Source organism: Taudactylus pleione, unplaced genomic scaffold (assembly GCF_031769625.1).
Source record: "Taudactylus pleione unplaced genomic scaffold, aTauple2 ptg000408l, whole genome shotgun sequence".
In the NCBI taxonomy this organism is placed as follows: Eukaryota; Metazoa; Chordata; class Amphibia; order Anura; family Myobatrachidae; genus Taudactylus; species Taudactylus pleione.
This window is the reverse complement of record NW_028284810.1, coordinates 10,314,791-10,340,344: the sequence shown is the minus strand read 5'-3', so window position 1 is coordinate 10,340,344 and position 25,554 is coordinate 10,314,791. Positions and strand designations below refer to the sequence as shown.

The 25,554-nt window shown below is 46.0% G+C and overlaps 1 protein-coding gene across 1 annotated transcript in view; it reads right to left on the bottom strand.

Moving 5' to 3' along the window:
* SNX25 (sorting nexin 25) overlaps window positions 1-25,554 on the bottom strand; it is a 268,761-nt gene that overhangs the window by 25,074 nt on the left and 218,133 nt on the right. Inside the window, exons 12-15 of the mRNA XM_088447009.1 lie at window positions 17,457-17,597; window positions 15,399-15,512; window positions 12,223-12,387; window positions 8,219-8,336 (exon numbers count right to left, since the gene is read on the bottom strand). Of these exons, the coding sequence (XP_088303135.1) occupies window positions 8,219-8,336; window positions 12,223-12,387; window positions 15,399-15,512; window positions 17,457-17,597 (538 nt within the window). The remainder of the gene's footprint in view (window positions 1-8,218; window positions 8,337-12,222; window positions 12,388-15,398; window positions 15,513-17,456; window positions 17,598-25,554) is intronic.

Below are 25,554 nucleotides of genomic sequence, written 5' to 3'. Positions count from 1 at the left end.
TTACACATGGCCAACAGGAAGGCCTTGAGCAATAATATTCTGCAGACTGTTTTTTTTTTCTTTTTTAATGCTAGCACTCGTAATTCCGGGTACACACTAGACGATATGTCGTCCGATCCGGCTGCACGACAATTCGGGCACAATGTGTGTACCCTCAATGACACGGACGATGCTCACTCTCACAACAGCACTCTTTGAACCAAACGCTGGAAGATGGCCGCCACGGCCAATTTTACAGCATTTTGTGCATGAGCATTGAAGAAATCACCGGGAAAATGGCGGCCGCGCCATTTACCTGGCGATCTGCACATGCACAGTAGACTCTGGACACACTCCAGTGCCCAGAGTCTACTGATGCTGCGGTGGCGGGCCAGCCGCGTCAGTCAGCTCCCGGGGAGAGAGGAGGGGGCCCTTGACGGGGAATGCACATGGGCCCCCTCCTCTCTTAAGATGCCCCACTTAGGGGGCACTTACCTGGAACTATGCCTAGTGATGAAAAGTGAAAGGATCCCTCCCTTATCCCTCTCCCACCCACCAATTACTGGCACACACAATATTGGCAAGTGCGAGCAGCACTTGATCACCACTGCTCTGCTATGAAAACCAGCAGTGAATAAACATACCTCTCCACTGCCCACAGCTCAGTCCTGATTGTGACAGCGAGACAGAGCCCTCAACTACAGACCTTTTAACATGTTTGAGATTTTTCAGTGCAGGAAAATGGTGCGCAATGCGAAACTGTAAATCTGGTACACATTGAGACGATGTTGGCACGATAGAATCGGAACGACATATCGACAGCATAGCTCAGTGTGTATGGCCAATATGCGCGCTCCCGCTGACGATATCATCCGGTCGGCCATGCTGCATGATATCGCAAGCAGCCCTGTTGCAGGTAATGAAGGACGGAACAAGGTATCATTCATTACCTCGTTCTGATGTGTACCCAGGATCCGATATGTTGGCCCATTGTACCTAGCTTAAGACTTGCTCCTAAATGAACTGCCTTACCAGTGTTAGATTCAACCTTGCAGAAAACTTAACAGCGAGAAGCGATATTTCACCAACTTTGTCTATGGAGCTCAATAAAACCAGTATATAAGGGAAATGATCTTCAAGGGAGTATAAGATTAATATCACTATAATATACTCCAGTTAACTAGAGACTGAACAACCTAAGCTGACTTGATTGTTAAACAAAATACCCCAATGAGGAGATTACACACATGGCCAGATACAATGTGATACTCACAAAGACATGTTGACATTAGACTCAAATTATCCAATTAGAAGTTTATGATGGTCAAACTGCTCAGAGATATAGAAAACAGTAATTGAATTACTCTGACATACAAATGATACAAAGGGAGTCTAATTACTACCACCAGAAAAACTAGTGCAGCAGACGATGTAGTAATTAGCTGTAACATTATATTAGCTATTATTTATAAATAAATGTCATCACATATACAGTAAACAGACTTTATCATGTCTAATGTATGTACCCAGGACATATATTAAGAACTGGACAGAAGTCAATTCTCTGTAAGTAAGATAAACCGTTGCACAACAATATAAATAAAAACAATTTTCACATTAAATTCATCTTTTATTCAGATATTTTGCTTTTCTTCATAAAAATAATAAATGTATATTTAGATTTAAAGAAATTAAGACCTAGCCACCTTTTTTATATATAAGTAATAAAGATTAACCATTTCATTTAGAATTCTGTATAACAAAAGCTCAGTGTAGCACTATACATAATTACTCCCTTTATTTCTAGTAATACAATGCTATTCTAGAAAAAGTGGCAGCAACCTAACCTGCTTTTGTATGGATCTCTCTCTTATATATATATATATATATATACACACACACATATATACATACATACACTGTACACACACATACATATATACACACACACACATATTATATATATATATATATATATATATATATATATATATATATATATATATACACACATACAGTCAGGTGCATAAATATTGGGACATTGACAGAATTTTCATATTTTGGCCTCTATTCACCACCACAATGGCTTTGAAATGAAACAAACAAGATGTGCTTTAACTGCAGACTTTCAGATTTCATTTGAGGGTAATTACATCCAAATCAGGGGAACGGTGTAGGAATTACAACGGTTTCTATATGTGCCTCCCACTTTTTAAGGGGCCAAAAGTAATAGGACTATCAACTCAAAAGCTATTTCATGGACAGGTGTGGGCTATTCCCTCGTTATTTCATTATCAATTAAGAAGGTAAAAGGTCTGGAGTTGATTCTAGGTGTGACATTTGCATTTGGAATCAGTTGCTGTCGACTCTTAATATGAGATCCAAAGAGCTGTCACTATCAGTAAAGTAGGTCATCATTAGGCTGAAAAATCAAAACAAACCCATCAGAGAGATAGCAAAAACATTGGGTGTGGCCAAATCAACTGTTTGGAACATTCTTAAAAAGAAAGAACGCACCAGAGAGCTCAGCAACACCAAAAGACCCGAAAGACCATGGAAAACAACTGTGGTGGATGACAGAAGAATTATTTCCCTGGTGAAGAAAAACCCTTTCACAACAGTTGAACAAATCAAGAACACTCTCCAGGAGGTAGGTGTATATGTGTCAAAGTCAACAATCAAGAGAAGACTTCACAAGAGTGGATATAGAGGGTTCACCACAAGATGTAAACCTTTGGTGAGCCTCAAAAACAGGAAGACCAGATTAGAGTTTGCCAAACAACATCTAAAAAAAGCCATTACAGTTCTGGAACAACATCCTATGGACAGATGAGACAAAGATCAACTTGTACCAGAGTGATGGGAAGAGAAGAGTATGGAGAAGGAAAGGAACTGCTCATGATCCAAAACATACCACCTCATCAGTGAAGCATGGTGGTGGTAGTGTCATGGCGTGGGCATGTATGGCTGCCAATGGAACTGGTTCCCTTGTATTTATTGATTATGTGACTGCTGACAAAAGCAGCAGAATGAATTCTGAAGTGTTTCGGGCATTATTATATGCTCATATTCAGTCAAATGCTTCAGAACTCATTGGATGGCGCTTCACAGTGCAGATGGACAATGACCCAAAGCATACTGCAAAAGCAACCAAAGAGTTTTTTAAGGCTAAAAAGTGGAATGTTATGCAATGGCCAAGTCAATCCCCTGACCTGAATCCGATTGAGCATGCATTTCACTTGATGAAGACAAAACTGAAGGGAAAATGCCCCAAGAACAAGCAGGAACTGAAGACATTTGCAGTAGAGGCCTGGCAGAGCATCACCAGGGATGAAACCCAGCGTCTGGTGATGTCTATGCGTTCCAGACTTCAGGCTGTAATTGCCTGCAAAGGATTTGCAACAAAGTATTAAAAAGTGAAAGTTACATTTAGGATTATTTAGTTTGGCACATTACTATTGGCCCCTTAAAAAGTGGGAGGCACATATAGAAACCGTTGTAATTCCTACACCGTTCACCTGATTTGGGTGTAATTACCCTCAAATTAAATCTGAAAGTCTGCAGTTAAAGCGCATCTTGTTTGTTTCACTTCAAAGCCATTTGTGGTGATGAATAGAGGCCAAAATATGCGTTTCGGGGCATCAACGCCCAATTGTCAAGGTGAGTTACTCACCTAGACAAAGGGGCGCTGATGCCCCGAATAGTCGGCCTGCTTTTCTAAACATGCCGCTACTGTTTCCTGCTGTTCTGTCTACTTAATTAGGAGGCACCCGAGCAAATTATCCTATAGGAGCCAGAGTGCTGGACTATTGCAACATTATATATATATATATATATATATATATATATATATATATATAATGTTGCATCTATACGCACATACATATAAGTCTTCGGTTTAGGGGCCTGTCTGTTCGTTCGGGCTAATCTCTTGAACCACTTGACAGAGTTTGGTGGGGTTTTCAGTATTCTACAAAGCATATATACACACACACACTGTACACACGTAAATATGACGTCACAGGGAGCACCTGCATCGGCGTCACGGAGGGCCCGGACCACGTGATGCTAATTCACCAATGGCAATCAAAACAGAAAGGGTCTTCAAGGAAAGAATGGCAGTCCACAGGTCTTCCATCAGGTCTGGCTTGCTAACTGGCAAGACTGATCAACCTGTGGCCCGCCATTTCTTGGAAGCAAAACATAATTTGGCTGCCCTCCGTTACCGTATCATTGATCACATACAAATCCCCAAACGGGGGGTGATCAGGGTTTGCTATTGTTGCAGGCTGAATGTAGATGGATTGTTCGTCTGGACACTTTGTCCCCTCGGGGGTTAAATGAACATCTGGGACTCTGTTTTCTATGATCGAGGTGACTGTGTATTTTGATATATCAAAGATCAATATTTACAACCTTTATATATAGTCTCTTTGTTTTACTGATTACCTTTCGATGTCATCTTAGGTATACTTTATTTATGATTGAAGCCCTATTTTCATTTAGCGCTGTCTGGCGCATCTGGGTTGGGCTTCATGTATTTAATACTACTAATGACTGTGTAATGGGGCTTACATTATGATTATGTTTGTTAAGATAGATGCGATCCCTTTATATTATGTGCTTTCATTTTGTATATTATGTATGTTTATTTGTTTCTGTCGGTCTGTTATATGTTTATTACATTTGATTCAGTGTTGTTTTCGATAATATCAGCATTGTTGTCTGGTTGCTAGGTGACCTTTTGATTTCCATTGGTGAATTAGCATCACGTGGTCCGGGCCCTCCGTGACGCTGATGCAGGCGCTCCCTGTGACGTCATATTTACGTGTGGGACACAGCGTGCAGGCGGCAACATGGACGGTCCGGTGGGTGTATATAGGCGAGTTATGTCATTTGTATGTTTATGCCCTGAGGAATATGTTTGGATAAACATTGAATAAATAGATAGATAGATAGATAGATAGATATATATATATCTATCTATCAGTAAACAGTAGCGGCACTCAGAGTCTTAAATAGGCAAATTGATTAATGTGTTTAATCCATGTTTAGAAACGTTTCCGGGTGTCAGCGCCCCTTTGTCAAGGTGAGTTACTCACCTTGATAAAGGGGCGCTGATGCCCCGAATCGTCGGCCTGCTTTTCTATACATGCCGCTACTGTTTCCTGCTGTTCTGTCTACTTAATTAGGAGGCACCCGAGCAAATTATTCTACAGGAGTCAGAGTGCCGGACTATTGCAATATATATATATATATATATATATATATATATATATATACATATACACACACACATATCAGTCTTAGGGGTTTAGAGGCCTGTCTGTTCGTTCGGGCTTAACTCTTGAAACGCTTGACAGAGTTTGGTGAGGTTTTCAGTATTCTATAAAGCATTGGTCGAGGAAGGTTATCTATGTCATCTATTACAAAAGGGAACTGAGCAGTGACAGAAAAAAAATATTGCACCAAGCTGCTGTGTAGAAGTATAGGAGTTGGCCAGGGGCTTGAAACAGCAAGAATGCATCTAAAACTTAGGTTTGGAATGAAGAAAATCACAGAAAAAAACTGTTGTGCTATGAGAGTGACTGACTACTGCAGGTCCGAGGTCTGCACTCTGATTGGTTCTCTGAGACAGTGAGAGAGAGAGATAGCAATATGCCCTTTGCTTAGCAGCAGCCTTGAAAGTAGAGGGTCAGGAACTGAGCAGGGTCATGTCTGAGGCAGACAGAGAGTGAGAGACAACACCTCCAATGAACACATGAATATGCCCTGATGCAGACACAGTAGCCATTTGATGGTTGCAAACATCGGACCGCCACAACCAAATGGTAAAACCACTACTGACGGAACAAAAACATTGATGGCTAATAACCATCGGATTTCGATGTTCATCCCTAAGCTGAACCTCCAGATGGACTCTGGCCACCACTCCTCGACCGTGAAGTGCTCCCTCTCCAGCGTGATATTCCCACTGAGCCACACGCCCTCAGTGAACAGATTGCACGTCCCTTGGAAGTCAGCGCTGTTCTCAGACGGGGCACCATGCCGAAGAGCCTCAACAGGAAGCCCAGGAAATACAGGGTACATTGTGCAAAGAGGACATTTCTCATCACCATGTTTGGCAGCTGGGGAGGAGTGCACATAGAGGCTACAGCAATATGCACAGGTGCTCCAGCTCCGGGGACATGTCGATTATAATGTTTACGGTAGCTGCAATACAAATCTCTCATCCAGGAATCTTCTGCCCTCTCTAGCACATCCCAGTGGACGAGCCCCAGCCAGCTGCAGGGCAGCAGCAGAGGGTTTGTGGTAACACTGGTGAGATGCAGGGGGCAGGAGTGAGAAGGAGGGTGTTGTGGCAAGATGCAGGGGACTGTGGTGACATGGTGTAGGTTGTTATGAGTTGTAGGGGGCTTTGGCGAGATGAAATTGCTCCCGTGCGAAGCTGGGGCGGGTCGCTAGTAATATAATATACAGATTTATGCAGGACCTTTATGAACATATTAGAAAAAAAATAAATGGTAGGCTTGGTGCGTAGGTAACATTAAAACATTAATTGGGGTTAAACGCATGTAGAAATGTATAGAACTTTCCAGAAACCTTGATCATTACTAAGTAACATCACACACCAGCTACTGCAACAATTCCTTGCAGGTACTACTGGCATGTGCAGATGGCATCCATATAGAAGATTGACAATAAAAAGGTAATGTGTCAATAAGTCTAGACCACATGGTCGACAGGTACAAAAGGTCGACACAAATGGTTGGAATGTTTTTACTATTGTTTTTAACATTTTTAAGGATTAGGGTGAGTGTTAGGCTGCAAAGGGGATGGTTAGGGGTAGGCACTAGGGCAGGGGTAGGCAATAAGAGGCCCTGCAGCTGTTGTTGAACTACACCTCCTAGCATGCCTTGCAACAGTTTTAGCAAAGGAAAAATAGCAAAACGGGGGCAGAGAAAGCTGGGATGTGTAGTTCTACAATAGCTGGGGAGTGCTTATTGCTCCATCCACACTTGGGGAAGGATTAGAATTAAATTAAATATAAAAAAAAAAAAAAAAGAAGTGTTGACTATTTGTGTGTAGACAATTTGAACCTGTCGACCTTTTGTCAGTCAACAGTTTCTCCCTGACAACCTTTTGTCCTTGCTGAATTATTGCATGTGGGGCATTTGGTGTCGATTTATTGGCTGTCAACCTTTTTATTGTCGATTTTTTATACCATACCTCAGGCTGCACATACCCTACAGGAGAAACCGATACATTTCCAAATCTGTCTTCAGAAATTCTTCATGTCAATTTGCACAGCAAATACCACACAAACATTTCAGTTGTATTCCCGGCAGTAACCAGTCTTACAGGATATGGTCAAAAAACGTTATGCCTACTATCCGGAGCCTAGAAATAGTGCTGTATTGGAAATTACCAGCTGTGAGGAGCCTGAAACTAACACAGTGACTGTAATACCAAATGCCCAGATCCAGGAACTAGCACTGTACCTGCCATTACCAACTATCAGGAACTGGCGCGCTGTCTGTGGTTATCAACTACCCGAAACCAGGACTAGCACAGAACCTGTTTCCACTGACTGACTGGCCCAAGAATTAGCACCCTAGCTGTATTCAGGATTATTTATCTCAAGCATTAGCTAGAATTGTATTCCCTACCTTACATAGCAAGTGTTCCCCACTGCTTAAGCTTGTTAGGGCAGGGCCATGTTAGCTTTCTGCATGATTGTTTGTATCACATCACCACAGTCCCCACAATATAACGTGCTGAGTACTATGTTGCTGATTTATAAATAATAACTAATCTTTATGGGAAATGTGCTGTCAGTAGTCTCTGACATTTGTTCCATGCACTGGACCTGAACATGTCTGTATAATATTTCTCTGACAGATCTCAGTGGTTTTCCTATAGAGATAATCAGTGAGCTCTGCTCAAGCTGTTGCACCACATACTGGTTAGGAGCAGCAGTGATATCTGTAGTGGGTGCAACCTATGGAAACAGTAATGTGCTGAACGTAAAATCTAATTAGTAAATGACTGAACAGTGAGTTTGATGATGCATTACACAGCAATAGTGGTACCTTACAGCATACTGGATGTATACTCATCAGTACAGTGTAGAACCTCTTCAACCAGTGCTCAGGAAAATATTGGGTCTGGGTAAAAGTGTTACGTACTATAGGCTACAAAGGGGTTAAAGGTCATTTACTAATAATGTAACACTCACTTCCCCGCAGCTCGAATATCTCCACAATCAGCATGAAGCACGGCTCAGCCAAGGCGTCTTTTTTCCCATCCATATCATCCCCATAGTCAGATAAGTCACCATCTTCCTCAGCTTCATCCTGGGTGAATAAATGAAAATATAGACCGCTATAAGATAACACACTTTTGTTTTAGTACAATACTATAGACGCTCATATGTGAAGATGCTCAGTGCGAGTGTAAGATGCAATGGGGAAGCAGTCATTATAGAGGAAAGCAACAGACCTGTACAAATTTAGTAAGCACAATGAGAGCTAATGATACACTAAAGGTGGGTACACACCTGACAAATATATCTGCAGATCGTGTGATCTGCAGATGATGGTACCCACTATAACACTGTTGAAACTGTAGCATCCTTCTACTTCCTACTTCAGCCAGAAAGAGTAATGTGGTGCAGAATGTAGATAAATTCAAGTATAGAACTTTAACCCTTTTGCTGCGGGTTAAGAGTGAGGCTCGTTATCTGCATATACCTTGAAACTGTGATGAGTCTCGGTAGAGATTTTTGCCTGGTGCTCAGTGTGATCACAAGACAAAAACCCCTGCACTACAGAAAAATTATTGAGTCTTGGATGGGGGAAGACTCCCCCAACATGGCAGCCATGAAATCAGGGGCACCCTCTTTCAAATGATGGCCCCCCTTAGTACTCTTAATTTCTGGTGATCACTGGACAATGTTACACTGCCCTACAGAAAACGTATGTTTCATGCCCATAATGAGTCCGGCAATAGGGGAGTCTGCTCTTTCAGGTCAGGCAAAACAGGCGCTTTCTGTATAAGGGAGGCACGGCATTACGTGCCCTATCACGCCCAGTGATCGCGCTGACTGACAAAATAAGTGGGTCACAGGAGCCTCCACTTTAAAACAAATGGGGCTGACCATTTCTGGGTCCCATCATAATTTATGCTTTAGAACTCCCCACATGCCTCCACACCCCTAGAATTCCCATCTGATACCCCCAACAGCACCAGACCTCCCCAGATGCCCCTTAAATCCATGTTTAATGTCTCCATGTGATATGACTTGTCTGTACACAAAACTCATAGTGAATAAGACATTAGGTAATAACAGGCATATTTTTGGTATATCCCAGAAAACAACTGTTTTCGGAGGTGGTATGTAAATATTAAGAACTACCAGGATGTATGTACAGGGTAGCACAACTGATATTCTATTTATCTGCTGCAATCCCCTAGTCTTCACGTTAGGGCTGGGCGCTTCACCACGCGCGAGAAGACGTGCCTGAGAAAAGGTGTGTGGTCATTTAGAAGAGGGAGCGTGTTCACGAGATGCGTCCCTATTCAATCACTGTAGGGGGCGTGCCCAGCACTCATGGAGTGCCCATCCTTTACACATTATGCCACACACCAATGCCCATCCTTTACACATTATGCCACACACCAATGCCCATCCTTTACACATTATGCCACACAATAGTGCATGGCCTTCAGACATTATGCTGCTTTCCCCTCCCCCCTCCCGTTTACCCCAGCAGCCTCTTACCTAGCTGTATACCTCTAGCAGCCCTCATCTACATCAGCTGGCTGGGGCCCCAATGGCGGGCAGCCGCATTGGTCCGGCACTCTGTGTAGCGGCTAGCGCCGCTGTCATTCAAATATGGCGCCGCTTGTGAGCCAATCAGAGCTCGTAGACTGGCAACCGCTGATTGGCTGCCGTTCCGCGAACTCCGATTGGCTAGCAACCGGCGCCTGTTTGAATGACAGGAGTGCAGTCTCTCTCTGCAGGGCAGCTGGGTCGGGCCCCCGAGGAAGCACAGTGCTGCGGCCAATCCCTTACAGCCTTTCAGGGATTAGCCGCAGCACAGCGCGCCCCTGGGGACCCCGCCCTTTTTTTAAAAGCGAGTACCCGGTCCTCTAGATCATGTGAAATATGCACTATAGCGCGTATTTACGATCACTGCACGTCCATAATTAGATCTGTTAATGTGGAGTCAATATCGCCCAGCGCTACACACACAAATAGATAGTTTTCCATAGATGGGGGAAGGGCATATTGTGCCCTATCTCCCCCATACTGTACGGCACACAGAGCATTCCCGCTAGGCTGTTTTAGCGGGGCACGGCGCGCTGCCCTCCTTCTGTAGGGCAAAAAGCACCCTGCCCTCCAGAAGGAGGGCAAAAAGCGCCCTGCCCTCACAACCTGCGGGTGCTGTCTTCACTCGTTGGTCACAGTGTCCCGCGGGTGGGGAAATGTGCAGTGACCCGGTCACCGACGGTGCATGCGCCCGGCATCTATTCTCCCTGTCAGCAGCGCTTGGGGGCTGCCCGGCGTGTCCGCAAGTACCAGGCACGCCCCCCAAGAGTGACGAAAAGGGTGACGCGTCTTATAGCCACCCCCCCTTTTCAATGGCCACGCCTCCTTTTCGGGTGCGCGAATGGAAGTGCCTTCTCTAGCTCCGGCGCCCTGCCTGCCACCGTAGCTAGCGTGAACACTACACACGTATGGGAGTAGCCTATCTTTAAAGAGGGGAGTCTCCACTTTCAAACGATGTGCCCCCTTCATAGTCATTGTCAGACAATAACAAACAGTACATAATACTACAATTTTCCACACATTGGGGAGGATCTAAAGCCCATATCTCCCCCCATCGTATGCCAGATAAAAAAAAGTGGTCCCTCATTTATTGAGGTAGGTTGTCTAGTATATAAAATGTTAGGTTATACACATAGGAAGCGTCTAAACACTATTTGCTTGTTACATTTTTTATGGACGGGAATGATTACAAAGACTAATGGTATTTTCTGAAAATACAAAGCCTGAAAAAAACCAAGGTATAATTTGTGTGGGAAACGCATAAAAAAATAATGGCTATTAATGATAGAATGTGACGAGCGCAAATGTGAAAAAATGACCTCAGCACAAGGATGAGAAAACCCTTAGCAGCGAAGGGGTTAAACTAGTACCAGTAACAAAGGAATTTTATATGTACCACCTGTTAGGGAATTCAGAGCAATGTTTTAGGAAAAATAAATAGAATAGTTTAGTACAGTGGTTCTCATCTCCAACCCTCAAGTATCCCCAAACAGGTCATGTTCTGAGGATTCTGTCTGTGGAAGCAGGTGGGATAATTCTTGACCCAGCAATATAGATTAACTCACCTTTGTATGAAATCATGACCTGTAGGGGGCACTTGAGGACTGCAGTTGAGAACCCCTGGTTTAGTACATTACCTTGTATGAGTACAAGGGGTATATTTACTAAAGTGCGGATTTTTAGAAGTGGAGTTGTTGCCCATAGTAACCAACCAGATTCTAGCTATTATCTTCTAGAAGGTGCTAGATAAATGTTAAGTAGAATCTGATTGGTTGCCATGGGCAACATCTCCACTTCAATAAACCCGCACTTTAGTAAATATACCCCTTATGGCCCCCACACGCGTAGTGATATAGCGGCCGATCCGGCGGATTGGAATTATATTGAAGCTATATCGGTCCGTGTGTGGGCATGATATCATCCGCTGCGCACTCCTGTGGGGTCGTCAGTCACTCCTCCAGATCTTTCTGCATGTACAAGAGATCTGGAGAATCAATGAACGATCTTATGCTGGTCTATGCAAGGGGGGAGGGGTTGGCATATCAGGCGCCGGATCGCTCCATGTGTGGGGACGGCTCGATATGTCGTCCGTCGGACCGTGGATCACATCGCTGAATACACATTGCACCGTGTGTACCCAGCTTAACAATCAGGAATCAGCCAACAGTACATACACATACCAGAAAATCTGGTAATACTCAGTACAATGATTACAGCCTATGCATCACAATAATTATAACCTATACATCACTATGACCAAAATATTATAATGATTAGTCTGTCCAGAGCACAATGATTGAGAGCTACATATCATAATGATTACATCATTATGACTGTGAGCTATGAATCATTAGGACTACGATGTACATACAAGAATATAAACACTATATAAGCCAGAGAGCACTAACCTCTTGGTGGGAAAAGAAGTCTCCAGGAAGTCTTTCCAAAAATGAGGAGAGTGAGAAGGAAGATTTTTTGCCCTGGACATCGATGACTTTGAGGTGTGCAGGTGATGGGCTCAGAAAGGCATAAAGCACCTCACTCTGATACAGCCTTTCATCAGACAGCAGCTTCTATGAGAGAAACATTTATGTATGTGACCAAACAGCAACGGAGACGCTATATAGAATACATGACATGGATGGTGACTGTGCACACAAAGTACATGGCTGCTGGTCCCAATGGTTTTTATCCATGGTGTAGTATTTACACAACCACATTTTTATTCACAATATAACATCACACTGGACGTACATCAATGAAAATAAATGGTTTATCTGTGCATCCCGGTACGTACTGTCCACTGCAGGTACTTAAATAGGTGGACAGGCCACAGAAAGTCTTTCTAATGGTGCATACACACGGTCAGATTTTTCTTCAGATCTGAATGATAACGATTTTAAAAATCGTTCAATCGTTCATATCTGAAGGAAAATCTGACATATCTGTCAGATGAACGATGCGCGTTCCCGATGGTCAGATAACGATATCTGACATCTGATGTGTTTGCAGTCAGACTTGGACGATTCCATTCATTTTAATGCAGTCAAAAATCGTTCAAATCATTCAAATCTTTGGTAAAATCGTTCATCTGACCGTGTGTATGCTCCATAACCTGGAACCGTTCATTGCTTTAGAAGCTGCCTGTATCACACCATTAGAGCATCTCCGGTGAAACATTTTATTTATTTTCATAAAGGCACCTGAATGCTGTTTTTAGATAGATATATCTATCTATCTAAAACTTTTCAAATAAAAAAAAAGAGGGCAGGCGGAGTGCTCCCTTACCCATTTCACAGAGGGCAGGCAGAGTGCTCCCTAAGCCATTACAGAGAGGGCAGGCGGAGTGCTCCCTTACCCATTTCACAGAGGGCAGGCGGAGTGCTCCCTAAGCCATTACAGAGAGGGCAGGAGGAGTACTCCCTAAGCCATTACAGAGAAGGCAGGAGGAGTGCTCCCTAAGCCATTACAGAGAAGGCAGGAGGAGTGCTCCCTAAGCCATTACAGAGAAGGCAGGAGGAGTGCTCCCTAAGCCATTACAGAGAGGACAGGAGGAGTGTTCCCTAAGCCATTACAGAGAAGGCAGGAGGAGTGCTCCCTAAGCCATTACAGAGAGGGCAGGAGGAGTGCTCCCTAAGCCATTACAGAGAGGGCAGGAGGAGTGCTCCCTAAGCCATTACAGAGAAGGCAGGAGGAGTGCTCCCTAAGCCATTACAGAGAGGACAGGAGGAGTGTTCCCTAAGCCATTACAGAGAAGGCAGGAGGAGTGCTCCCTAAGCCATTACAGAGAGGGCAGGAGGAGTGCTCCCTAAGCCATTACAGAGAGGGCAGGAGGAGTGCTCCCTAAGCCATTACAGAGAAGGCAGGAGGAGGGCTCCCTAAGCCATTACAGAGAAGGCAGGAGGAGTGCTCCCTGAGCCATTACAGAGAAGGCAGGAGGAGTGCTCCCTAAGCCATTACAGAGAGGGCAGGAGGAGTGCTCCCTAAGCCATTACAGAGAAGGCAGGAGGAGTGCTCCCTAAGCCATTACAGAGAGGGTAGGAGGAGTGCTCCCTAAGCCATTACAGAGAAGGCAGGAGGAGTGCTCCCTAAGCCATTACAGAGAGGGCAGGAGGAGTGCTCCCTAAGCCATTACAGAGAAGGCAGGAGGAGGGCTCCCTAAGCCATTACAGAGAAGGCAGGAGGAGTGCTCCCTAAGCCATTACAGAGAAGGCAGGAGGAGTGCTCCCTAAGCCATTACAGAGAGGGCAGGAGGAGTGCTCCCTAAGCCATTACAGAGAAGGCAGGAGGAGTGCTCCCTAAGCCATTACAGAGAAGGCAGGAGGAGTGCTCCCTAAGCCATTACAGAGAAGGCAGGAGGAGTGCTCCCTAAGCCATTACAGAGAAGGCAGGAGGAGTGCTCCCTAAGCCATTACAGAGAGGGTAGGAGGAGTGCTCCCTAAGCCATTACAGAGAGGGTAGGAGGAGTGCTCCCTAAGCCATTACAGAGAAGGCAGGAGGAGTGCTCCCTAAGCCATTACAGAGAGGGCAGGAGGAGTGCTCCCTAAGCCATTACAGAGAGGGTAGGAGGAGTGCTCCCTAAGCCATTACAGAGAAGGCAGGAGGAGTGCTCCCTAAGCCATTACAGAGAGGGCAGGAGGAGTGCTCCCTAAGCCATTACAGAGAAGGCAGGAGGAGTGTTCCCTAAGCCATTACAGAGAAGGCAGGAGGAGTGCTCCCTAAGCAGGAGTAGTGTGTCTAAAAAAAGTCCCATCAGGTCCTCTGAGCTTTACTGGAGTAAAGGTATGACCATTTAACTTTTTTTATATAAATCCCGGGACTTTTTTTTTTTATACATTTCTCGTTACTTGGTGTGCCTCTCCCTAAGTGTTGCCTACCCCCTTCAGTCTAATTTAAGTTTTGATTAATTATTCTACTGTTTTTTTATCTTTGTGTGAATAAAACATAGCTCTTTTATAAATATTGGAGTATATTCCGGAAATCATCATTTTTAAAGATACCGCTACATGCTTTCTGCCACCACGATAACTCGTGAGTATCGGTAAGCATTATTATGAATGACCTATAAAGATACCTTTACAAGCTTTGCTACCTGCATAATAGTGCAAGTGAGGTACGCCACCTCCGCGAAATACACTAGATATCAACTATACTTCACAAGTCAGAGATACTACTAATCTATAGGAGCTTTAATTCTCGTCCTAAAGAAAGATACCTTTATGGGAAAATCACCTCCCTTTACTCAGTGAGTGGGGGTACGCTTGAATTTATCTTGCATAGATGCATAAATTATGTTGAAAAAGACTATTCGATTCTATGTTTTTCTTCAGTTTTTACATTATCTTCATTTATTTATCTGTTTGCATAAACCCTTGGTGAATCCAACCCACATTGAGGACGTGCCAAACAGTATACAGAATCCTTGTCTATATTGAACAGATAAGTATAAGTATATATCTGATACATACATTCACTCCAAGGTGACTAAATGTTAGCGCTCTGACTCACATCATATCTATCTTTTCAGATGTACGGTGCTGTACAATGGAAAGTGAGAGCACTACTAGGGGTAACAAACACTTACCTGCAGGAAGTTATTTAATAGGATTTTTGACTTCTCCAGGAATTTCTGATCCACAGACTTGAAGGGCAGCTTACTGACAGAAGGCAACTGTACTTTCTTCAGAGAAGGGAAACACTGGGAGGTTACATAAGAGAAAGTGAAGTTACAGAAATAATAACCCTTAAAAGGTGAGCGCTACAGTAGATATTTCCATTAAACTGCTGCAGATGTCACTGTACTGCAACTTCATTGTGATAACATGAACTTTTCTCACCTCCACTAATAAGCTACAATAGTGGTTAAGAATCATAGGAGGAGATGTATGAAAGCTTCTAAAGAGTGAAGTAGAGGACACATAGGGAAGTTGCCCCTAGCAACCAATGAGATTTTACAGAGGTGTCCTCATACACCTATCGTCCATATGGCGCAGGGCAGCGAAACACTACTATAAAGACGCTGGACTGCAACTTGAACCTTACAGGAATTCGTTTTAAACATGTACAAAGTCGCAGATGAAGCACCATGAACCTTCGTATGGGAAAAATCTGCGGCCGCTGCATTGCGGCACTTCATAGGATGAATCAGAGGACACATCTGTAGCTAGCATTTATCAATACATTCTATAATATGGTATGTAGAAGCCGATTGGTTAATATGGGTAACGTCTCTACTTATTCACTCTTTAGAAGCTGTGATACATCAGCCCCCATAATGTAATATAGTGGTGACCCCCCGCCTGCGTGTTGTCTGTTCTATATCATTGTACACCCAGACAGCTAAGAGGAACAGGACTCGATTGGGATATACCTCTTGTATAGATATGTATTATTTTTTTTTTTAAGAGTCATTTGTTTATTAGTTTACCAACAATACAAGTGGGGGGGGGGGGGGGGGGTCTGAGAGGGAGATACAGAAAAAAGAATAATGGGGTGGACAATGGAGAGAGGACATTGTGACTTCTATGACTATACTTTAATGAGTGTTAAAGTCTGAAGCACTTAGAGTGATCAAAACATTTATATGCACATTGCCCAAAACACATGAAATTTAACCCTTACATATAAATCAGAGCTTACCTGTACTATACTGGCTACATGGGCTCATACACACAGGCAGACATATTTTGTCTCTCAGAATTGTTCTATATATGTTTGGAATACATGTCAGGGCCCCGGTCTGTAAAGTATAGACATGTATTGGGAAGGATACGTGTGTTTTTACACGTTTCAGATGCCCTGCAGTGAATTCTGTTGTTTGGGCCAGAGCATGTGCTATTCAATGTGCATTTATAATTCAGCAATCAGTGACATTTACTAACAAAGGCTTGGGAAGTATTTCCTTTATAATCTATAATTACATGGAAATGCTGGCTAAACACAAGTTCATTCTGACTTGTCTGTAATACACTTCTCCCATCACATAGAGATAATATCTGAGAGGTGATGTACCTTACTATAATAACTGCGCTATGAAAGCGCCATAAGTGTATGCGTTTGTTTATACGCGCACTGACAACCATGTGCACACACACTCACACCTCAGGCAAATCTCTGACTTCTCTGCATAGATGGGTTGATTGGACCATAGGGGAAAGTGACAGTGTGCAGACTTAACCACCGCATACTGTTTTATAATGTTATCTGACTGATATTCAATAAGTAGAAAATGATGTGTTCGCCTGGAAATTAAAACCATTTCTATATATTTAGCCAACATTAAGTGACTAGACTTGACACCATGAGCTCCAGTGGGTTGTGGTGAGATTATCTAGCACAAATTGAAGGGAGAGGTTCTGGAGACACTCTCTGCTACTGTATGTACTGTAGGACCATAGTTCACAACATGAGAGTGGGTGTTGCAGATCACTGATGCAATTGTGGATCTAGGCAAGCATTCCAGACAGAGACTCATAAAGCAGAAGGCAGAAGACGACCTTCCAAAACTGGACATGCCTCCTCAGTGAGAAAGTCATCCATTGCATCCAATTCTAAAACACCAGCAAAGATTGGAGGAGGCTTTTTATTAATGCCTCTTATGTGGTTGCCAAGCAAAACAAAAGCCGATTCGGAGGATATTCACCTCACTGAGCTTCCGGTGTAGATTCTGAAATTCACTTAATCTCCTTAGTACGGTCCAGTTCTTATTATCGGAGTCACCAGAATCCGGCAAACTCACAAGTACAAAATACAGTGGCATCTGTTCTCCATTCTCCTCAGAAACCTGCAGGAAATACAATTATTACATCAATTCTGTGAAACACCATGATCAGCTATTGATAAGGAATGGTTTAGCTTCTGGACATATAGAAAATGAGCACAGGGAACATCATATAATGGCTAATTACAAGAAGATTGGTGGTCCACAACGTTACAAACCATCTTAAATGGATTTTCATATAATAAATTAATGACAACAAAAAATATATCATTATTATAATTATTAATTTATAAATTATTATTATATTATAAAATATAGCTTTCAAATTTAAATGACAGATTTAATTTATCTAAAAACAAATATGCTATACTAAGATGCTCCACAATAGTAATGAAGGACATTTGCCACCAAATATGTATGTAAGAAATAACATTACATTATAATTGCTTCCACTTCAAGTGTCAACAAAAGAACTCAGATCCCTGTTACAAGGATCTTGGAATGTGTTCCTCCCTTCCCTACATCATAGGCATAAAACATCTGATCCAAATATACACTAAGTAGGAAACAATTATTTAACATAGCAGCATGTAATCTTAAATAATTTTACCTTCTATTCCTCCAAAACGGCATAGCAGTATGTATTACTTCTCATCAATACGCATAAACACATTTATTTAAAACATCAGCTTGTGAATGACATATTACTACAATAAGCTCATTTCCTAATTGATAGATAAGTAAAATGAAGCCTTAAAGATCTACTTATAGGTATACTACTCTAATAGCACCCAATAAGATGAAAGCTTTAACTAGTGTTCAGCATCACACATGAGCACTGTCCTTATTTACCCAGAGGACGCTCCTCATTACTACATGACATATAACCACTGTGCTTATTTACTCAGGGTCAGGCTCTCATTACTACATAAGACATGAGTGCTGTGCTTATTTACCCAGGTGATGGCTGTCATTACTACACAAGACATGAGCGTTGTACTTATTTACCCAGGGAATGGCTCTCATCACTACACAAGATATGAGCAGTCAGCTTATTTACCCAGGGGATGGCTCTGATCACTACACAAGATATGAGCGCTGTGCTTATTTACCCAGGGAATGGCTCTCATCACTACACAAGATATGAGCGCTGTGCTTATTTACCCAGGGGATGGCTCTGATCACTACACAAGATATGAGCGCTGTGCTTATTTACCCAGGGGATGGCTCTCATCACTACACAAGATATGAGCGCTGTGCTTATTTACCCAGGGGATGGCTCTGATCACTACACAAGATATGAGCGCTGTGCTTATTTACCCAGGGAATGGCTCTCATTACTACACAAGACATGAGCGCTGTGCCTATTTACCCAGGGAATGGCTCTCATCACTACACAAGATATGAGCGCTCAGCTTATTTACCCAGGGAATGGCTCTCATCACTACACAAGATATGAGCGCTGTGCTTATTTACCCAGGGAATGGCTCTCATCACTACACAAGACATGAGCGCTGTGCCTATTTACCCAGGGAATGGCTCTCATCACTACACAAGATATGAGCGCTGTGCCTATTTACCCAGGGGATGGCTCTCATCACTACACAAGATATGAGCGCTGTGCTTATTTACCCAGGGAATGGCTCTCATTACTACACAAGACATGAGCGCTGTGCCTATTTACCCAGGGAATGGCTCTCATCACTACACAAGATATGAGCGCTCAGCTTATTTACCCAGGGAATGGCTCTCATCACTACACAAGATATGAGCGCTGTGCTTATTTACCCAGGGAATGGCTCTCATCACTACACAAGACATGAGCGCTGTGCTTATTTACCCAGGGGATGGCTCTCATCACTACACAAGATATGAGCACTGTGCTTATTTACCCAGGAAATGGCTCTCATCACTACACAAGACATGAGCGCTCAGCTTATTTACCCAGGGAATGGCTCTCATCACTACACAAGATATGAGCGCTGTGCTTATTTACCCAGGGGATGGCTCTCATCACTACACAAGATATGAGCGCTCAGCTTATTTACCCAGGGAATGGCTCTCATCACTACACAAGATATGAGCGCTCAACTTATTTACCCAGGGCAAGGCTCTCATCACTACACAAGATATGAGCGTTGTACTGATTTACCCAGGGGATGGCTCTCATCATTACACAAGATATGAGCGCTCAGCTTATTTACCCAGGGGAAGCCTCTCATCACTACACAAGATATGAGCGCTGTTCTTATTTACCCAGGGGATGGCTCTCATCACTACACAAGATATGAGCACTGTGCTTATTTACCAAGGGGATGGCTCTCATCACTACACAAGATATGAGTGCTCGGCTTATTTACCCAGGGAATGCCTTTTATCACTACACAAGATATGAGCGCTCAGCTTATTTACCCAGGGGATGGCTCTCATCACTACACAAGATATGAGCACTGTGCTTATTTACCCAGGGGATGGCTCTCATCACTACACAAGATATGAGCACTGTGCTTATTTACCCAGGGAATGCCTTTTATCACTACACAAGATATGAGCGCTCAGCTTATTTACCCAGGGGATGGCTCTCATCACTACACAAGATATGAGCGCTATGCTTATTTACCCAGGGGATGGCTCTCATCACTACACAAGATATGAGCGCTGTGCTTATTTCTACTTCAGGGTCCATAGGGTATCCACAGGATACCTTGGGGTATAGGTGTGACGTCAGTCGCAGGGCACCAAAGAGTTAAGCTTTCAGCCTCCCAGGATGCACTAGGTCCCCCTCCTATACCCCGCCCCCGGGCCAAGGCACCTCAGTTTAGTTTGGTGCCCGGCCGGCGTCGGGTGCACCTGTCGGAGTGGGGGCTAGAAGAGCCCCTGAAGCTTTCTTCAGTGCAGCTGTGGCTGCACATCTGGATGTACAGCATGGACAGTCAGTCCTGACGTCCATGCTGTCTTCCCTACACCCCCGCCGGTACCAGAACGCCGGTACCGATCCGGGGATGCTGGTGAGCATCTGGGGTCACAGCTAGCGGTGACCCCAGATGTTCCGGACCATGGCCGGATCCAAGGGGGACAAAGGTAAGCAGCGGGGTCCCGCGGTGGGTCCCCGCTGGTCACATGGTCCTAAGTCCCCAGGCAGGGGGCTCCCTGGGGACTGGCTGCAGCGTGGAGCCAGGTACTGAACCTGCGCTTTCCACTACCCCCTGGGACAGCGGACCGCAGCAGATCGGTAGCGCTGCGGCGTCCCAGGGGTTAAATGCATGCCAGGGGAGCGCGCCTTCCCTGTCTCACAGCCGGCGCCTCCCCCGCTGCACACAGCCCTCTCTGCACTGTGCTTACTGGTCCTGTGTCAGCGCTCCTCCCCCAGGCCAGCTTCTCTCTGCTCCTCGGCGGCCATCTTCTCTGCAACGCATGGTGAACGCTGCTGGAAGTCTGGAAGGAAGCATCGCTGTCTGGGTCCCCCCGCATACCTCTCCTCCGCTGTGGCTCAGGTCTGTGTATGCAGCGCTGTGTCCTACCAGGCCCTGTGTCTGTGTAGTTGAGTGATCAGCGCTGTTAGTGCAGGAATTGTTATTTCTCTGCATTGTATGTGACTGTGCTAGCGCTGCCTGTAACTTTTCTTCTCTAAACTGTCAGCTTTATTACTGTCCCTGTTCTTTCTGCTAAAGCCCTTGCGGTGCGGTGCTGCAGAGTGGTCTCTCGCCTATTTAATACTTAATTGGTGAGAGAGGTCACATACGTGGTGCCATCATGTCTGAAAGTGATTTTCCCCTCCGGCTACAGTGTACCACGTGCAAAGTACCGTTAGCGGAGGGGGAGGGTAGCGCGGAGGGCCTTTGCCGGCAGTGTTTGTCCATGGCGCGGCCTATTACGGTTACAGCACCAGTACAGGAGCCGCTCTGGGCTTGTTTCGCTCAGGCGTTAACAGCTTTAGTGGGCCAGTTAGCTCCGCAGCCCGCGTTTACTCCGATGGGTTTGTCCCAGCAGTCTGTGGTGTCATCACCCATGCAGGGGTTCCCACGACAATTGGTGGTACCCCACAGTCTCCCTATTTCCCCGCTCACGGGTTCTCAGGAGCCAGCGTGGGTTAACTCCCTGACGAGTTCTGTACAGCACTTGTCGGATGTGTTGCAAGGGGAGTCTGTGATGCGGCCTCATAAAAGGCAGGTGCCGTCTCTGTCCGCTCCTTATGAGGATGACGAAGGGACGTCTGATGATGGGGAGATTCTGGATCCTTACGATCAGGAACCTCTCCATACTAAGGACGCTGATGCTAAGTCCAAAGTATATATTCCTGGACTTATTCGGGCGGTCCGCACAGCCTTGGTGATTGAGGACGAAGTTCCCCCAGCGGCTAAATCTAAATATGCCTTTTTCAAAGATGTGAAGGGCGATGCCACAGTCTTTCCTCTTTCGGGTCAGTTGGTGGACCATTTAGAGGAGGCGTGGAAACAACCTGGCAAAAGATACCAGCCGCAGAGACGCCTGGCGGTGGCTTATCCGTTCGCGGATAATTATTTTGCTAAGTGGGAATCCCCTCCACAGGTGGATTCTCACGTGACCCGTCTTGTCCGTAGTGCCACATTGCCGATGTCATCCATGTCCTCCCTTAAGGATGCTACGGACCACAAGGTAGAAATCTGCCTGAAGTCCGCTTATTCCCTTGCAGGGGGGGCAGCACGGCCGGCTATGGCCATTTGCTGGGTTGCCAGAGCGATGGAGCGCTGGGCGGATTCATTAGAGGCTTCTTTTGAATCCGACTGTCCGGCCGAACAGGCGGAGTTGATTGCCAATCTCCGTGATTCGGCCACCTACATCAACGAGGCGGCTCTAGACATTAGTACTCTGGTGTCTAGAATTTCTTCAGCAGCGGTAGCTGCTCGTCGCACCTTGTGGCTGCGATCCTGGAAGGCGGACGCAGATTCCAAGAAAGGTCTGGAAGCGTTGCCGTTTACCGGAGAAGTTCTCTTCGGTCCGGATCTGGATAAGATTGTGGCCACGCTGGCGGCAGCCAAATCTGCTTGTCTTCCGTCGGCCGCTGCTCCTTCTGGTTCTGGACCATCGTCCTTTCAGTCATCTAGGGCCCAGGGCAGGCCCAAACCACAGTCGTTTCCTCGACAGGCTGGCCCTAAGAAATCGGTCAAGCCCCGGAAACAGGCATGGAGTACCAGACGTCCGGCCCCCAAGCCAGATGACAAGCCTGCGGCTTGACGGTCCGGGTCTCCCCTTGGGGGATCCCAGGGTGGGAGGCCGCCTGCTGCAGTTCTCCCGGTGTTGGTCGTTCACTACGACAGACACTTGGGTTCTGGAGGTGGTCTCCCACGGGTACGCCCTCTCCTTCCGGCACAGACCCCCGGCTCGATTCTTCACCACGGGTCTACCATCAGACCAGAACAAGGCTACGGAGCTGCGGAAGGTATTGCACACTATGCTCCAGGCTGGAGTTATAGTGTCTGTTCCATTCTCCCAGAGGGGCCAGGGTTTCTATTTAAATCTATTTTTGGTACAGAAACCCAATGGGTCATATCGTCCGATTCTCAACCTCAAAGCACTCAACAAGTCTTTGCAGGTCCCGAAGTTTCGGATGGAGACCCTACGGTCCATCATTCTGGCGCTGGAACCTGGGAACTACATGGTGTCATTGGACATACAGGACGCTTACCTGCATGTCCCTATTCTTTTGCGCCATCAAGAGTTCCTTCGGTTTGCAATCCGCAGCGACCACTTCCAGTTTCGGGCGTTACCTTTTGGCCTGGCGACAGCACCACGTGTTTTCACCAAGGTGATGGCGGTCATGGCGGCTTCTCTGCGGCTGCAAGGAGTCCGCATATTGCCGTACTTGGACGACCTGTTATTGGTGGCAGGATCTCCAGAGCTCCTGTTACACCACTTGGACCTGACCATTGCACGGCTGCAACGGCACGGCTGGCTAATCAACTGGCAGAAGTCCACTCTAATCCCGTCTCGGAGGATTCTGCATCTTGGAGCCTTATTGGACTCGGGACAGCAAAGGATCTTCGTGACGGAGGACAAGATCTCTGCTTTACAGTCAAGGGTGCGCAGTTGTCTGCACAGCCGCCGGGTGTCCTTACACTCGGCGATGAGGTTACTGGGCTCCATGGTGTCGGTGTTCGACATGGTGGAATAGGCCCAGTTTCACTCCAGACCTCTGCAGCACCTGATCCTGTCCAAGTGGAACGGGCTGCCTCAGTCTCTGAAGTTCCAGACGATTGTGCTCACCCCGAAAGGTTCGCCTGTCCCTTGCGTGGTGGTTAAAGACGACCCACCTCAACAAGGGATGTCCGTTCTGGGTTCCAAATTGGGTCCTGTTGACAACGGACGCCAGTCTTCGGGGCTGGGGAGCAGTTTCGGGTCCACACTTGTTCCAGGGCAGGTGGACGCCGACAGAAGCGGAGTTTCCAATAAATATCTTGGAACTCCGTGCGGTCTTCAATGCTCTCCTGCAGGCACAGCGGTTTCTCCAGGGTCACCCGGTGCAGATCCAGTCGGACAATGCTACCACAGTGGCCTACATAAACAGGCAAGGAGGAACTCGCAGTCGGGCGGCTCTCGTAGAGGTCTCTCGGATCCTGGTTTGGGCGGAGCGCAATCTTCCGGCCATATCAGCGGTCTTCATCCCGGGAGTGATAAATTGGGAGGCGGACTTTCTAAGTCGCCAGGACGTTCATCCAGGGGAATGGTCCCTGCACCCGGACGTTTTTCAACTACTGGTGGACAGGTGGGGTCTTCCAGAAATCGACCTCATGGCGTCCCGGCACAACAACAAGTTGCCGGTGTACGGGTCTCGCACAAGAGACGAAGGGGCGTCTCTGGTGGATGCTCTGTCCGTCCGGTCGACGTTCAGGTTCGCATACCTGTTCCCTCCGGTCTCCCTTCTTCCACGGGTAATCCGGAAATTCAAACAGGAAGGAGGGACGCTCCTGTTGATAGCTCCCGCGTGGCCCAGACGGCACTGGATCTCAGACCTTCAGGGTCTGTCCGTGGACAGTCCTCTGCGGTTGCCGCTACGACCGGACCTTCTGACTCAGGGTCCTTGTCTTCACCCGGACCTGACTCGGCTGTCTTTGACGGCGTGGCTGTTGAGACGGCCATGCTGAGGTCCCGGGGGTTTTCCAGCTCTGTGGTGCGTACCATGTTACGAGCTCGGAAACCGTCTTCCGCGAGGATATACCATCGCGTGTGGCATACGTTCTTCCAGTGGTGTCGACCGAGTGGTTATGCACCGCGGGAGTTTCGTCTGTCTCGGATTCTCGCCTTCCTGCAAGCGGGACTAGATCATGGGCTTCGCCTTGCTTCTTTGAAGGTACAGGTTTCGGCCCTATCTGTCTGGTTTCACCGTAGGATTGCTACAATCCCGGATGTGCGCACCTTTATGCAAGGTGTTCTCCGTATTCAGCCGCCCTTTGTTCCACCTGTGGCGCCTTGGGATTTGGCTGTGGTCCTGAGGGCTCTCCAAGGACCGCCGTTTGAACCACTGGGCTCAGTGGATATTAAATGGCTAACAGCTAAGACTGTTTTCCTTCTGGCCATTGCTTCGGCCAGACATGTTTCTGAGTTAGGGGCTCTTTTTTGTAGACCCCCTTTCTTGGTTTTTCATGGGAACAGGGCAGTGCTCCGCACTCGGCCCGAGTTTCTTCCCAAAGTTGTTTCCCAGTTTCATGTTAACGAGGAAATAGTTGTTCCGGCCTTTAACTCACCGGGTCTTTCCGTGGGTGAGGCCTCTTTGGATGTTGTGCGGGCCTTAAGGACTTATGTTGACCGCACTTCTTCGTTTAGGAAGTCGGACGCTTTGTTTGTCCTCTATGGCTTCCGTAAAAAGGGTTGGCCTGCTTCAAAGCAAACTTTGGCAGCCTGGATCCGTATGGCTATTTCTGAAGCTTATCTTCATGAAGGCCTACCGGTCCCTCCTTCTCTGAAGGCTCATTCCACTAGGTCTGTGGGTCCTTCGTGGGCAGCTCGACGTGGTGCCTCGGCAGTTCAGATCTGCAAGGCTGCT